Source organism: Procambarus clarkii, chromosome 17, assembly GCF_040958095.1.
Source record: "Procambarus clarkii isolate CNS0578487 chromosome 17, FALCON_Pclarkii_2.0, whole genome shotgun sequence".
Classification (NCBI taxonomy): domain Eukaryota; kingdom Metazoa; phylum Arthropoda; class Malacostraca; order Decapoda; family Cambaridae; genus Procambarus; species Procambarus clarkii.
The window spans coordinates 45,412,763-45,425,740 of NC_091166.1; the positions used below are offsets into that span (position 1 = coordinate 45,412,763).

Sequence of the window (12,978 nt, forward strand, 5' to 3'; positions counted from 1 at the left end):
TCTTCTGTTTTTTTTCGTCTGAAACTTGCTTGCGCTGTCGTTGGAGTTTGGTGAGGAGGGCTCCATGAGGAAGTCTCGCACCAAGTAGGTGTTGAATGGTGGGTGTGGCGATGGCACCGAGTGGCTCCTACTGAGATTTCCTCGTCTGAAGAGTCCGAATCGTCGTCTGGAGCTGGTGGTTCAGTCTTCGGTTCTGGTGTCGTGGAGTGAAGGTTGCAGCTGCCGCGGGAGCGTTGGTGGTGTTGCTTGCAAGTGTAGACGAGCGCGTCGGCTGTGATGATGATTGTGGGGACGTTGGGAACCGGGGTGGTGGGTGTTTCCGTTTGTGCGTCCTGGATCTTGAATGGAGCTGGAGTCTGGGTTCAGGTCGTCCTTGTAGTAGTCCTTGTGTTGGTAGGAGATGCAGCTAGTCTGGCCTCAGGGGCGATGATGGGAGGTCCAGGCCGTTGGCAAGGTACAAGGCGTTGAGTTCGGTGACGAACCGACGATGTCTGGTTCAGTCAGTCTCTCTGCAAGACAGATGAGTCCGGGGATAATCCTATCACATGAGGCACGAGGTTGAGAGGGTGCTGATTAGTCGCTGGTTCACCAATGAGCAGGCTAGGATGTCTGGCTGGTGGGGCCTCTGTGTGGTAAGGCGGGGAAGTCTTCTGGTTTGGTTGCTGGGAGCTGAGGTGCTGGAGCTGGTATTGGTGACGCTAGCGGCGGCGGTAGATGTTGAGGTTTTAGTTTTCGATGACTCGACCAGGCGTTCGATGACTTCTTGTCTGGGAGGGCAAAGGTGGGAAATCGCAGAGTGATCACCATTGCAGTTCAGGCAGCATTTGGTGTCCGCTTTACAGACTGAGAAACGGTGGTTCTGAGCGCAGATGCTGCACTTCACGATGGGATGCTGGCACTTGCTGGTTGGGTGAGTGTAGGCATACCACTTGAAGCATTGAGGTATGTCGTAGAAGCGTTCCTTCCTAACACGGTGGGCCGAGATCTTGATGCCAAAGCAGTTGAATCCTTGTGTAGTGGCCTGGGTAGTTGCAGCTATTGTGGTGAATGTTAGCTTCATGGTTGGACGCTTGTCGTCTGTACGGCCGAGGAACACCCCGGAAAACACACTCATGTTCTGGTTTTCTTCCTCGACGTCGGCAAGTACATCTCGTAATCCTTTGTCCCCGATCCAGTAGCTGGTCAAGCTGATGAAGACAGATCTTGCAGCAAGGAACCCTCTTGGGTAGTTGAGACTGAGGTGAGCTTGGCACAGTTCTCCTTCGGTGTCCAGCAGATTTTCAAGGTCCTCCTCGCTCGAGAAGTAAAGCACAATTTCCACACCTTTTTGACCAATGTCGATTGTTTTGATGACCTTCAGGAGATCTTTCTTGGTGTAGCATGGTTGTCGAGGACTTCGGCCCTGACTTTGTAGCGTTTCTGGCGCATTGTGGCGGTGTCGTTTGACTCAGCTGCTACCCCTTCAACGGGATGCAGTAGCGATGGAAGAGTCTCCTTATCTATGCCTTCTGATTGGGGTGAACAGCCACTGTAGACCCTCTGCATTGCTGAAGAGGAGGTGGTGACCACGCCGTCATTAACGATGTCGATTGGTACGACGTCGGTGATTCCAGCTAGGATGCCGAGAATTTCAGTCTTACTGAAAGTGTTGGTTCCTCGAAACATGGTACCAGCACCATAGTACCGTGGGTGAGTGTGAGAACCCGACGAGCTGTAAGGCTGCTACCCTCAATGGGACGCAGTTGGGATGAAATTATTTTATCAAACATCATAAAGATGTATGATAGGATTTTTTCTCCCAAAGCAATCGGCATGACTCGTCTAGCAAACATCGAATCTGTCTCTATCCCTCCCATCCTGTCATTCTCTCTCATTCCCTGCCTCCGTCCATTCATTCATCCGTCCTCCATTCTTTTTCTCATGTACTCTCTCTCTCTCTCTCTCTCTCTCTCTCTCTCTCTCTCTCTCTCTCTCTCTCTCTCTCTCTCTCTCTCTCTCTCTCTCTCTCTCTCTCTCTCTCACTCTCTCACTCTCTCTCTCTCTCTCTCTCTCTCACTCACTCACTCACTCACTCACTCACTCACTCACTCACTCACTCACTCACAAAAAAAGAGTCAAATGTGACCAAAGAGACTGCTTAAGACACATCAGCAAGGGATGCTTATGGCAGTGTGGAGCCAGATACTCACTCCGCTGGTTGTCTGGAGGCAGGGGCAGGTACCGCGGCTGGGGCAGACACCATTTTGCTGACACTACACTCGTGTTGAAGCCAGCATCTGTTACAGGTGAACTATATATTATAATATATCTCATACGCATAAACATTCATTACATTATATATATATATATATATATATATATATATATATATATATATATATATATATATATATATATATATATATATATATACATATATACATATATCCAACAGTTTTATACATCTTTGTATTTTATGCAACCTTTGTATTAACCACAAGTAGTTACTAAAATGAAAGTAGTTACTGCAAACTTGTAGATTTAATCATTATCATGATTTAATTAAACATATTGCCAGATTCTTCCTAGTCAGAGTGACGACATGAGGAACGACAGGCAGTAACATGAATTCTCTCCACATTTAGTTGGATTTATAAGAGTCCAGGGCCAGATTCACGAAGGAACTTACGAAGGCTTTTCTTCTTAGCTACGAATGTTTTCCTTCTTAGCGCCTTCGTGGCGGCTACGTCGTTATTCAGGTAGCTGCACTAAGTGGAAAAACCTTCGTAAGTGTGGTCCGGGATCTAAGTGTGGTTTCGACCACTCGTAGCTTTACGTAAACTGGATATAACTCAATTTTTCTCTACTACATAACACTGGGATCGATTATAAGATTTTGGAACATGAACAAAATATAGCTGGTGAATTTCGTCAAGAGGAGTCCTTCGTGTTAGTTATATATGCATTCTCTGCTTGAAACTTGAAGTAAATATGTATTTTATGATAGTAGAATTAGTTTTTATAATAGCAAGATATTATACCAGTAGTTATTAAGTAAATAAACAATGGTGAACATGAAATATGAGAGAAGGTGATGAGCCCTGCCTGATGGGATCATTTACTACCACCAAATGCCCCTGTTCACCTAGTAGTAAGGGTGTACCTTAGCTATACATACCCATTTCTAATTTATTTAGTTTGGTTTTATTTTGAAATTAAATCTGGGTGAGACATAAAATAAAAATATGCTGCACAAATGATGTTAGGTAAGAAGGGTAAAAATGTCAAAAACTTTATTCATTGAATACTTAAAGCTATAATTATGACTATATAGACTATTAAAAAAGAGAGGGAAGTAGGGGTCCAAGACCTCTTCCTGTTATACAATTTGGGTGTGGAACAAGTAATTATCAAAAGAAGGCACCATGCCGGGAAGGCTATGTAGCAGCAAGGCAGTGAGGTGAGGCAGCTACTTATTTGATAAATGCTTATTTTATTTACCTTATAAGCTGAGGCAACTTATTTTATTTGAGGAATACTCAGCTGATTCCTCTACATTTAGCATGGAACAAATTTGTGTCCAAGACCTCTTCCTGTTACATAATTTGGCTGTGTGTAACCAAACTAGAAGTGCTCTACAAATCAAGGGACCCAGAATGTGGAATGACCTCCCGAATCATGTCAAAGGCTGTACCTCTCTCAACCAGTTTAGGAGTTAAACAAAGTACTGCCTAATTAACTCCATGTAACCTAACTTATCCCCTAAATCTTAACCCATGTCTTGCTATTTTTTAAACAATGCTGTTCACCAACATGTGCAATTGCTGATTTATGCTATGTTAACCCCCCTTTTTGTATTTTTTATTCCTTCTTTCAACACAATTTATACCTAATCCCGATTACTATTAAGTTTTAGTCTGTGTTTTTTCCCCCACACCTTGCCCGAAATGCTATGAGTATTAGTGGCTTTAGGTATTGTATGTACTAGCTCTGTCTATAAATCCAACATTATGTTTGTAAATCAACTGTATGTACTTTTCCTGAATAAAATGTATTTATTATTTATTTTTTAATCAGTAAGTATTAAAAGAAGGCACCAAGTTGGGAAGGCTATGTAGCACCATTGTGTGTAACAATAAACCAATTTTTTTTTTTAACAAATAATGCACCTGTATGGTAAAACAAATCCTGTCAGCTGTAAACATATTGATGCAGTTATTTAAATAAAAAATATAATGAAAGAAATATTACTGGTTTATTTTTATCCTATCTTTTTGTACTGTACAGTATATCCAAGGAAGTGAAAAATTGAGACATAATGCACAATTTAATGAATGATTCGCATGAATTAGCAGTTCAAAAGAAATATGACTATTACATATCAACATGAGATCTTAATGATCCATGGTCAACATGATTTAATAAGGATAATACAGTACTGTATTTGTAATAATACAAACTATAATTTAAAATCTTTATTACTGATTTTTTTTATTAAGAAGATTAGGTATACACAGCAATGTGCTGCTACCCTATTCTATATGGAATATTACACAGTGTAGATAAAAAACTAGCTATAAGTTTATCTAATACTCCCATCTCACAGGATGGTTAGACATACATGGAATCAATTTAGAAAATACCAGCCTCAATACAAAAAAACAAATCAACTCTGACTAAACAACTCTTCGCGATTTTCACAAGAGGTAAGCACTGAATCATGGAAAAATTATATTATAATTACTCTTACCAGTTTCTACAAGACTCCTCTCAAACAATGTATTTTTTAACATGTTTAGGTATACACAGCAATGTGCTGCTTCCCTATTCTGTATAAAGGACCACACAGTGTAGATCAAAAACCAGCTACAAGCTCATCCAACATCCTCACCTCACAGGATGGCCAGTCATACATGGAATTAGGAGAGAACAAAATACTTAATGCTGATCTATTAGCCTCCACTGGCAAAATCTGGGTGCAGCACAAGAATATCTTCCAATATTCCTGAGTGTATGAAGTAATTACAGAGCTCAAAATACCTCATACCATTTGGTATGAAGTCACTGATAACAAGGCAATCACAGATATAGTGTTGGAGAGTATGTTCTCTCAAGTAGGACTGAAAACAAATGTTTTTTCCACCAAGAGAGTTATAAACCCATGGAACCGCCTACCCGCTGAAGCCGTAAATGCCAAATTCCAGCTAAAAAATATCATTAAGACAATTGGCGGGCCCTTTAACAAGCCGCCGGCTTTCTGTCCTCGTCGAGGCCACTAGATAGTCAGTGGCCCTTGGGTAAATTCAGTAAATATATACAATAATTGTCAGCGCATCTTCCGAGCAACAAGGACAGCTACACAGTATCTCTTAGAATTACGTAGGTAAACAACAAATGTAACATATTTGTTTACTGCAATGTCGGTGCTGGCTGTAAAAGTAGAAAAAAACAGTTTTACTTCGAAATATACTAATTTTATAAGAAAATTCGACGTAAATAGGAGGCAGTAGAGCTCCGATAAGCCAGCGCTAAATCTTCAATATGAAGAATGTTGCTGCTCTCTGATTGGCCAAACGAAACACAGTAGTGACCTCTATCGGCACGCAGGTGAACCAACAAATATCTTCCTAAGTGGACGTACTTGAATTGCACCTAAGCATCTTCTTAGGGCACCCTTAGGAACCTTCGTAGCAAACCTACTTACGAAGAAATACATGGAGCTTCCTGAATCTAGGTCCAGTTTATCATTTCCTTTACTAAAAATAGTTACTTGCTAATAAGTTTAATTTCGTAGTATACTACTACTTACTGGAACTCCCTTATTTAGTTGATATTAAACATTCTAGAGGAAATTAGGAATAGAGGTTAGGAATTGAGGAAGAGGTTAGGAATTGTCTCCAAAGAATTCTCAAAGAATTACTCATTATTGCTATCTAAAATAATTAGACGAGCCAAAACTAAATACTACGAAGATAAATTTACCCAAATAAAGAGCAACATTAAAAAAACTTGGAGCACAATTTCACAAATATTGGGATCAAAGAAGACTTTAAATAACAAACCAACACTCCTGTCCAATAACGATGGTCAGCTTTCAGCCTCTGATTCTGCTATTGAGTTCAATAGGTTCTTCTCTTCCATTGGGTCATCCCTTGCAAATGATATTCCATCTTCCACTACTGACGTTAAGGACTATCTTACAGGTAACTATCCACAGTCTCTGTACCTAAAGCCTATCAATTCCACTGACGTCAATGAGATAATCCTTTCCCTTAAAACCAAGTCTAGTGCCCTTGAGGAGATACCAACTTTAATTTACAAAAAAGCCTCCAGATCTTTAGCCCCTGCTATTGCATTGCTCTTCAACAAGTCACTTGAACTCCAAACCTTTCCAGATATTCTAAAAAAGCGAGAGTAACGCCTATCCACAAATGTGGTGATCTCAAAGATGTTAACAACTACAGACCTATATCAATCCTGCCAAACTTGTCAAAAATTTTTGAAAAACTAATCTATAAGCAGCTTTACTCTTATCTAGCCAAGCACAATATACTTAGCCCTTGCCAATATGGCTTCAGACCCCAAAAAAGCACTAACGATGCACTTATTAGTATGCTTAACTCGATTCATACAGCTCTTGATAAAAATTAGTTCCCTGTTGGGTTATTTGTGGACCTGCGTAAAGCTTTTGACACTGTCAACCACCAAAACCTTCTTAAATTACATCATTATGGAGTCAGAGGACACTCCCTGCAATACCTCAAATCCTACCTTACTGACAGGCTCCAGTATGTTTCTGTGAATAATTCAATTTCTCCCACCCTACCCATCAACATTGGTGTTCCTCAGGGCAGCATACTTGGCCCTCTCCTCTTTCTCATCTACATTAATGACCTTCCAAATGCCTCCCAACACCTCAAACCAATTCTATTTGCTGACGACACAACCTTCATTTACTCCAGTCCTGACCCCCTTGCTCTAAATTCCACAGTAAATACTGAGCTAAATAAAGTCCATCTTTGGCTAACTGCCAACAAACTCACCCTTAACATTGACAAAACTTTCTATATTCTGTTTGGCAATAAATCCTCTAATCAAATAAATCTCAAAATAAACAATACCCAAATTTGTAAAAAATTAGATGGCAAATTCCTTGGCATTCTCATTGACCACAAGCTGAATTTCCAGGGACACATTCTAAATATATCAAAAAAAGTTTCAAAAACTGTTGGCATTCTTTCTAAGATCAGATATTATGTACCCCGCCCTGCCCTGGTGACTCTCTATTACTCCCTTATCTATCCATATCTCAACTATGGTATTTGTGCTTGGGGCTCTACTACCCAAAATCATTTACGTCCTCAAATTACTCAACACAAAGCTGCTGTTAGGACAATATCTAACTCTGGCCCCAGACATCACTCGGTACCCCTACTCAAATCTCTGAATATGTTAGACATTAAGTCACTGCACATTCTCTCATGTGTATTATACATATATAAAACGCTGAACTGTAATGCCAATCCTGACCTCAAAAGCTTCATAGAAGGTTGTAACAGAACCCAAGAGCACCACACCAGAAATAAATACAGTTTTGATATTCCTTGAGTACGACTTAATCAAACTAGAAATGCTCCACAAATCAAGGGACCCAGAATGTGGAGTGATCTTCCCAACCATGTTAAAGACTGTACCTCTCTCAACCAGTTTAAGATAAAAACGAAGCTATACCTAATAAATTCCCTGTAACTTACCTTACCCCTCTATTGTCAACCAATGTCTGTTTTTTTTTTAAAGAGCGCTGTTTGTCGACAGAATTGTATTTGTGCTGCTTTTCCAGCTATGTTTTCATTCCATGTTTTCATTTTACTCTTTATGCTCAATTAGTATTAAGCTTTAGTCATTTAAGTTTTTCATGCCCGAAACGCTTTGCGTAATAGTGGCTTTAGGCATTGTATGTACTAGCCCTATCTATAAATCCATCACTCTTTGTAAAATCTCTTGTGTGTATGTACCTTACCTAAATAAACATTTGATTTGATTTGATTTGAATTACTTTAATGTAAATGATTTTACTTTAATTTCCTCGATTAGCTGCACAACTTTAATAAGCCGATTTATGTTACGTGAAATTATATTTTATCACAGAAGAATTTAATGTGATATTAATACTCGTCACTACCTCTTCCTTCCTTAGTCAATTGCGATATATACATATCCATTTACGCTCGAGTTGTCTATTGAGAGCCGCGCATGCGCAATAAGGAAGAGGAGGGAGACGGGAGAGCGTCACCAGACACAGAACGAGAGAGCACGACTCAGACGCCATTGACAGCATGTAGCAGAGCTACGTTTTGATCCTACTTATTTCGCTCCCACGACCAGTAGAGCGGTGCCACGTTATCTGGCATGATATAGCCGTTTCCCAGACTAGCATATCTGCAATTCCAAAGTCAACGCCTTTCAAGCAGCAGCTGGAGGACGAAGAATTGCTCAAGTCTCCACATCAACGGACACTCGGCTCGGCAGCTAGGTTTATCTGTTTGCTATCATGTGGCCACAGTTAACATTTAGGCTAGTTGTCGTTAGGCCGCATATAAAATAATAAAATCCCGTACGTGTCTTTAGTAAATTTACCATCTAAATAGATGATTATTTTCAGTGTTTTCTACAGAAGGAATTTACAGTGCTTGAATATAAATTGCACAGATATTGGCTGAAGACTTCTACAGTTATCCTTATAATTTAGGATGCATTTGTAGTTACCTATTATGTAGAAGATTTCTACAATGTAATTGCCTTTCAGTAACAAGGCGACACCAACCGAGGTGCTAGGCTTCCCCCACCTTCATGTGCAATAATTTGCCCTATGCAACACGTCGTCGGTGGAGTGTGGCAACTGATCACACCTCTCTAGATTTACAGCTAAGCTGTCCCTTTTTTATCTGTAGCAATAACTCTGTAGTTACAGTAGTGATCTCCCAAAGAGATCTATTATATTAACCCATTGATCTATACTATACTATTCTATCCAGCAGTATATTGAGGTGCATTTACCTCCAATTAATCTATTACAATCAACCTTATTTACTTTCATATTTTATTTACTCTGGTGAAGAACCAGCGCCAGAATAATGCTAGGGATGTATTAATCTTTTAGTATGTAACCCCCCAATTTTGTGTAGGTTAATTTGACTCCATTTATATAAGAAATACAGTTTCACTAAGATCCATAGGACACTAGTTCTTGGAATCAGTTTTTCCATTGTCATATTTTGTTTTCCACTTTTTCTCAAAAAGTGGTGGTCCTTCATAGCTATCGAAGTATATATTTAATTATTTGTTATTGGAGTCAGGTTTTTTCCCCACAGGGACCCATAGCCTCGAAGAAGAAAATTAAGAGTATTCAGAGAAGACCTTGTGGATTCTCACTGAACACTTTAATATTTTCTTCTCCTATCACCCTTATTCTTTTTATTTTATTACTTGCTACAGTTTCAGAAAACACACATATATAACAATTACTTTTCATAGGCCCCATCCAGCACTTCGGAGGTGGGGTGCGTGCCCAAGATACAGCACGCATTTCTTCTCTGGACCGCGACACTGAGGCGCTAGAACAAGAAACTGGCTGCTCTTGAGTCTTTAATTTTCCTAATGAGTTCCTCACCCACCTCCTTTAGGAACTTAAGTGCACATTTATCCCAGGCGCCCAGAGTCTATCGGCACGAACCTGCAACAATGTTCTAGGTCCCTGTACTTGTTAGTTTTTTGGGTCTCCCTGAAGGTGGCCGCCCCGCCTCCCTCAGCTGTGCTGCGAGGTAGATAGGTATCAGTCAATGTAGACGCGCACGTGTAGTCCCATACGACCTGTTTACCTTCCTACCTATAAACAATATAGGTAGGAAGTCTTATGCACTACATAGTGCATAAGATGCACTATGTAGACATACCAATCTGAGCACTAAGAACCGGAATATATATAGAGGTACCCACAGCAAAGTATGAAGAAGTAATAACTTCACAATGATGAATACAAAGTGTGTGTACTTACCCACGATGTGATGATGGAAGGTCAATAAGTTGAACATTTTGTTATCCACTCCACCTGCTTCAGGAAAATGTCCCTGAAGTTGCTCAACAGATGTTACGTTAGGTGGAGTGGATGGTTGCAGAGGCGCGATTTTTTTGCCGCCCAAAATACCCTCTTGCGGTGGTATTTTGTGTAGCATGGTGTGACACAGAGCAACTCCACATGTCTTGCACTGATACATAGTCTTTCCTAATTCCCGACTTGATGCAAACACGACACCGTTTCCGTTTAGCAATTTTCACTATAGCATGGGTCAACTTCTTGTTCAGCCTATCCTCTGAATCAACAATGCGTGGGTTTTTCACAGGGGGAGGACTAGGTTCAGGTGCAGGCGTTTTAGTTTCAGGTTCTGTGTCAGATGAGGATGAGTCTTGTGGTTGGCGTGCAGGAGGAAATAAAGGACGCCTCACTCCAGATGGTCCCGGTGTTGCCAAATCATCAGAAGGATCTTGGTAATCCTCAGCATGTGGGATAGGGCTTTCAGTGACAGGCCACTCATCCAGGTCCCACCTCAACAGGGCCCATATTGCTACCTCGTGAAACTGGAGTAGGGTCAATTTTTTGGCATCATTTGTGTACATCTTGTACAACACATAGGCATTGTGTATAGCCATCTGAAGGAAATAAAATGTGATCTTCTTAGTCCACTTATGTGATTTCCTGGTGAACCTGTAATATTTGACCATTTGGTCGAAGTGATCAACTCCCTTCATGTTGGTGTTGTAGTCGCAAATGGCAGTGGGTTTGTTCACAGTTACAATCTGTAGTGATGATAATCCGTCACGTTTCTTCACTCTCTTCCTTCTTTGTACTTCTTGGGTGTCAGCATTATGACAGTTTGTGATCACTGACACCACTCTCTTGTCTTTCCATAGGATAATGAAAGTGTTGTCCTTGCGCCTGAAAATAGTTTGATCAACAGCGAATTTACCTTTTGCAAGTTGTTGCAGATCTTTTGGGGCGCCACGCTGCAATCTGAGTGTTCCACAAGTGTACACACCATTTTCCCTTAGCAATTCAGTGAGATGGACAGAGTTATAGTAATTGTCCATATAAAGATGATAACCCTTGTTCAATAAGGGTCGCATAAGGCCCATCACTGTCTCCACTGTTGTCTTACCAACTCCGGAATAAACCTCAAAATCAATAATATAGCCAGTCCCTGCCTCAGAAAGCATGTAAAACTTTACCCCATACTTATCAGGCTTATTTGGGTTGTAAACCTTGAAGGATAAACGACCACGCCACGACATTGTTCCTTCATCCAAACTGAGTGATTTATTGGGAACGTAGTATGTGCCAAATTTGTTGGTAAAATAAGTAATGATTGTGCTCAGTTTTATCATGCGGTTCTTGTTGTTTGGGGGAATTGCAAGCTGGTTATAACTATGAAAAAACTGGCCGATATGTTGGTATCGTTTTGCAGTCATGAAAATATTGAAGGTCCTCATATGCCACAACCGGCTTGTTTGCCAGTACATTCTCATTATCGGGAGTCGTGCAATACCCATCAACATTGACAAACCCAAATACCTGGCCATTTCCTTTACAGATACCTCTTTCCACAACCTCATGGTGCGCTAGCTGGAAGCATTCTGAATAAATTGTCTGGCATACCTGTTCGTTTCCACTGTGATATATTCAATGAGGGCACGGGTCAGAAATAATTGTATAAATTGCAGGGTGGTGATTGGCACTGGGACAGTTAGGCCTGGTGTGCCAGTGAATCTGTCTACAATTGGTGGTGTATTGTCAGTAGACCAGGCATCATCGGAATTAGGCTGTTCATGACGTCCTTCACGCCTCCTTATGGGTGGCTTGGGGCGGCCCTCATCCGCCGCCTCATCCTCACTCCCCTCGCTACTCTCCTCAGTCGAAGAGTCATCAAACTCATCAGACGTCGCTGTCCCCTCATTATCACTACTAAAATCACTCTCACGTTCTTCCCCTTCAGCATCTGCCTCCACATCTGATAAACGATCCAACAACTCAGGAATTTTACTGGGGGTAAGCTTCACATTGCTAAACCTTTTGTACAGCTCACGCAACTTATCCTCTTTGGTGGTTTTACTATCTTTCTTGGGCGTAGAAGTGCTCTGTCCTTTACCACGATCCATGTTTTCAAGTAATACGGGGTTTTCAAGACACGGGAACGAATAAACACGCCTAAACAGGGCAGAGAGGTGCACAGGTTCTGGACGCGGGAGGGCGGTGGTCCGGTCACGAGAGACGTAAACAAAGGACTAGGCCGACCGCATGGCGTGACCCACAATCCCATGCGGCCTATGGAGGATTGTGGGAAAACAAAGGCGCTCATTTAAAAAAAATGAAGATCGGATAGTAACTTTTTTTTTACAAATTTTTATATCAAGCGACGCATCGATGCGTCGTTGGAACCTATTCAGTAGAAAAATGAGTGACGAGCTATTCAGTCAGTGGAACACGAAAGTGAGCTTTAATATACCAATGTGCTTTAATATACCTACTAATATCTCTCATCTCATTTTTTTTCTTGCAGTGTATCTGTTATCATTTTGTTACTTCTGCTAGAATTTACCTACTTAAATTTATCTGTTAGATTAAGGACTTGCCCGAAAGTGTTCCATGTTACCTACCTACCTTGAGGTGCTTCCGGGGCTTAGTGTCCCCGCGGCCCGGTCGTCGACCAGGCCTCCTGGTTGCTGGACTGATCAACCAGGCTGTTAGACGCGGCTGCTCGCAGCCTGACGTATGAGTCACAGCCTGGTTGATCAGGTATCCTTTGGAGGTGCTTATCCAGTTCTCTCTTGAACACTGTGAGGGGTTTGCCAGTTATGCCCCTTATGTGTAGTGGAAGCGTGTTGAACAGTCTCGGGCCTCTGATGTTGATAGAGTTCTCTCTCAGAGTACCTGTTGCACCTCTGCTT

General features: G+C 41.2%; 1 protein-coding gene across 2 annotated transcripts in view; it reads right to left on the minus strand.

Moving 5' to 3' along the window:
* Positions 1 to 12,978, minus strand: part of LOC123772508 (galactoside alpha-(1,2)-fucosyltransferase 2) — a 55,596-nt gene that overhangs the window by 13,716 nt on the left and 28,902 nt on the right. For both annotated transcript variants that reach the window (XM_045765741.2, XM_069325925.1), the window contains exon 3: positions 2,190 to 2,276. In XM_045765741.2, the coding sequence (XP_045621697.2) occupies positions 2,190 to 2,276 (87 nt within the window). The remainder of the gene's footprint in view (positions 1 to 2,189; positions 2,277 to 12,978) is intronic.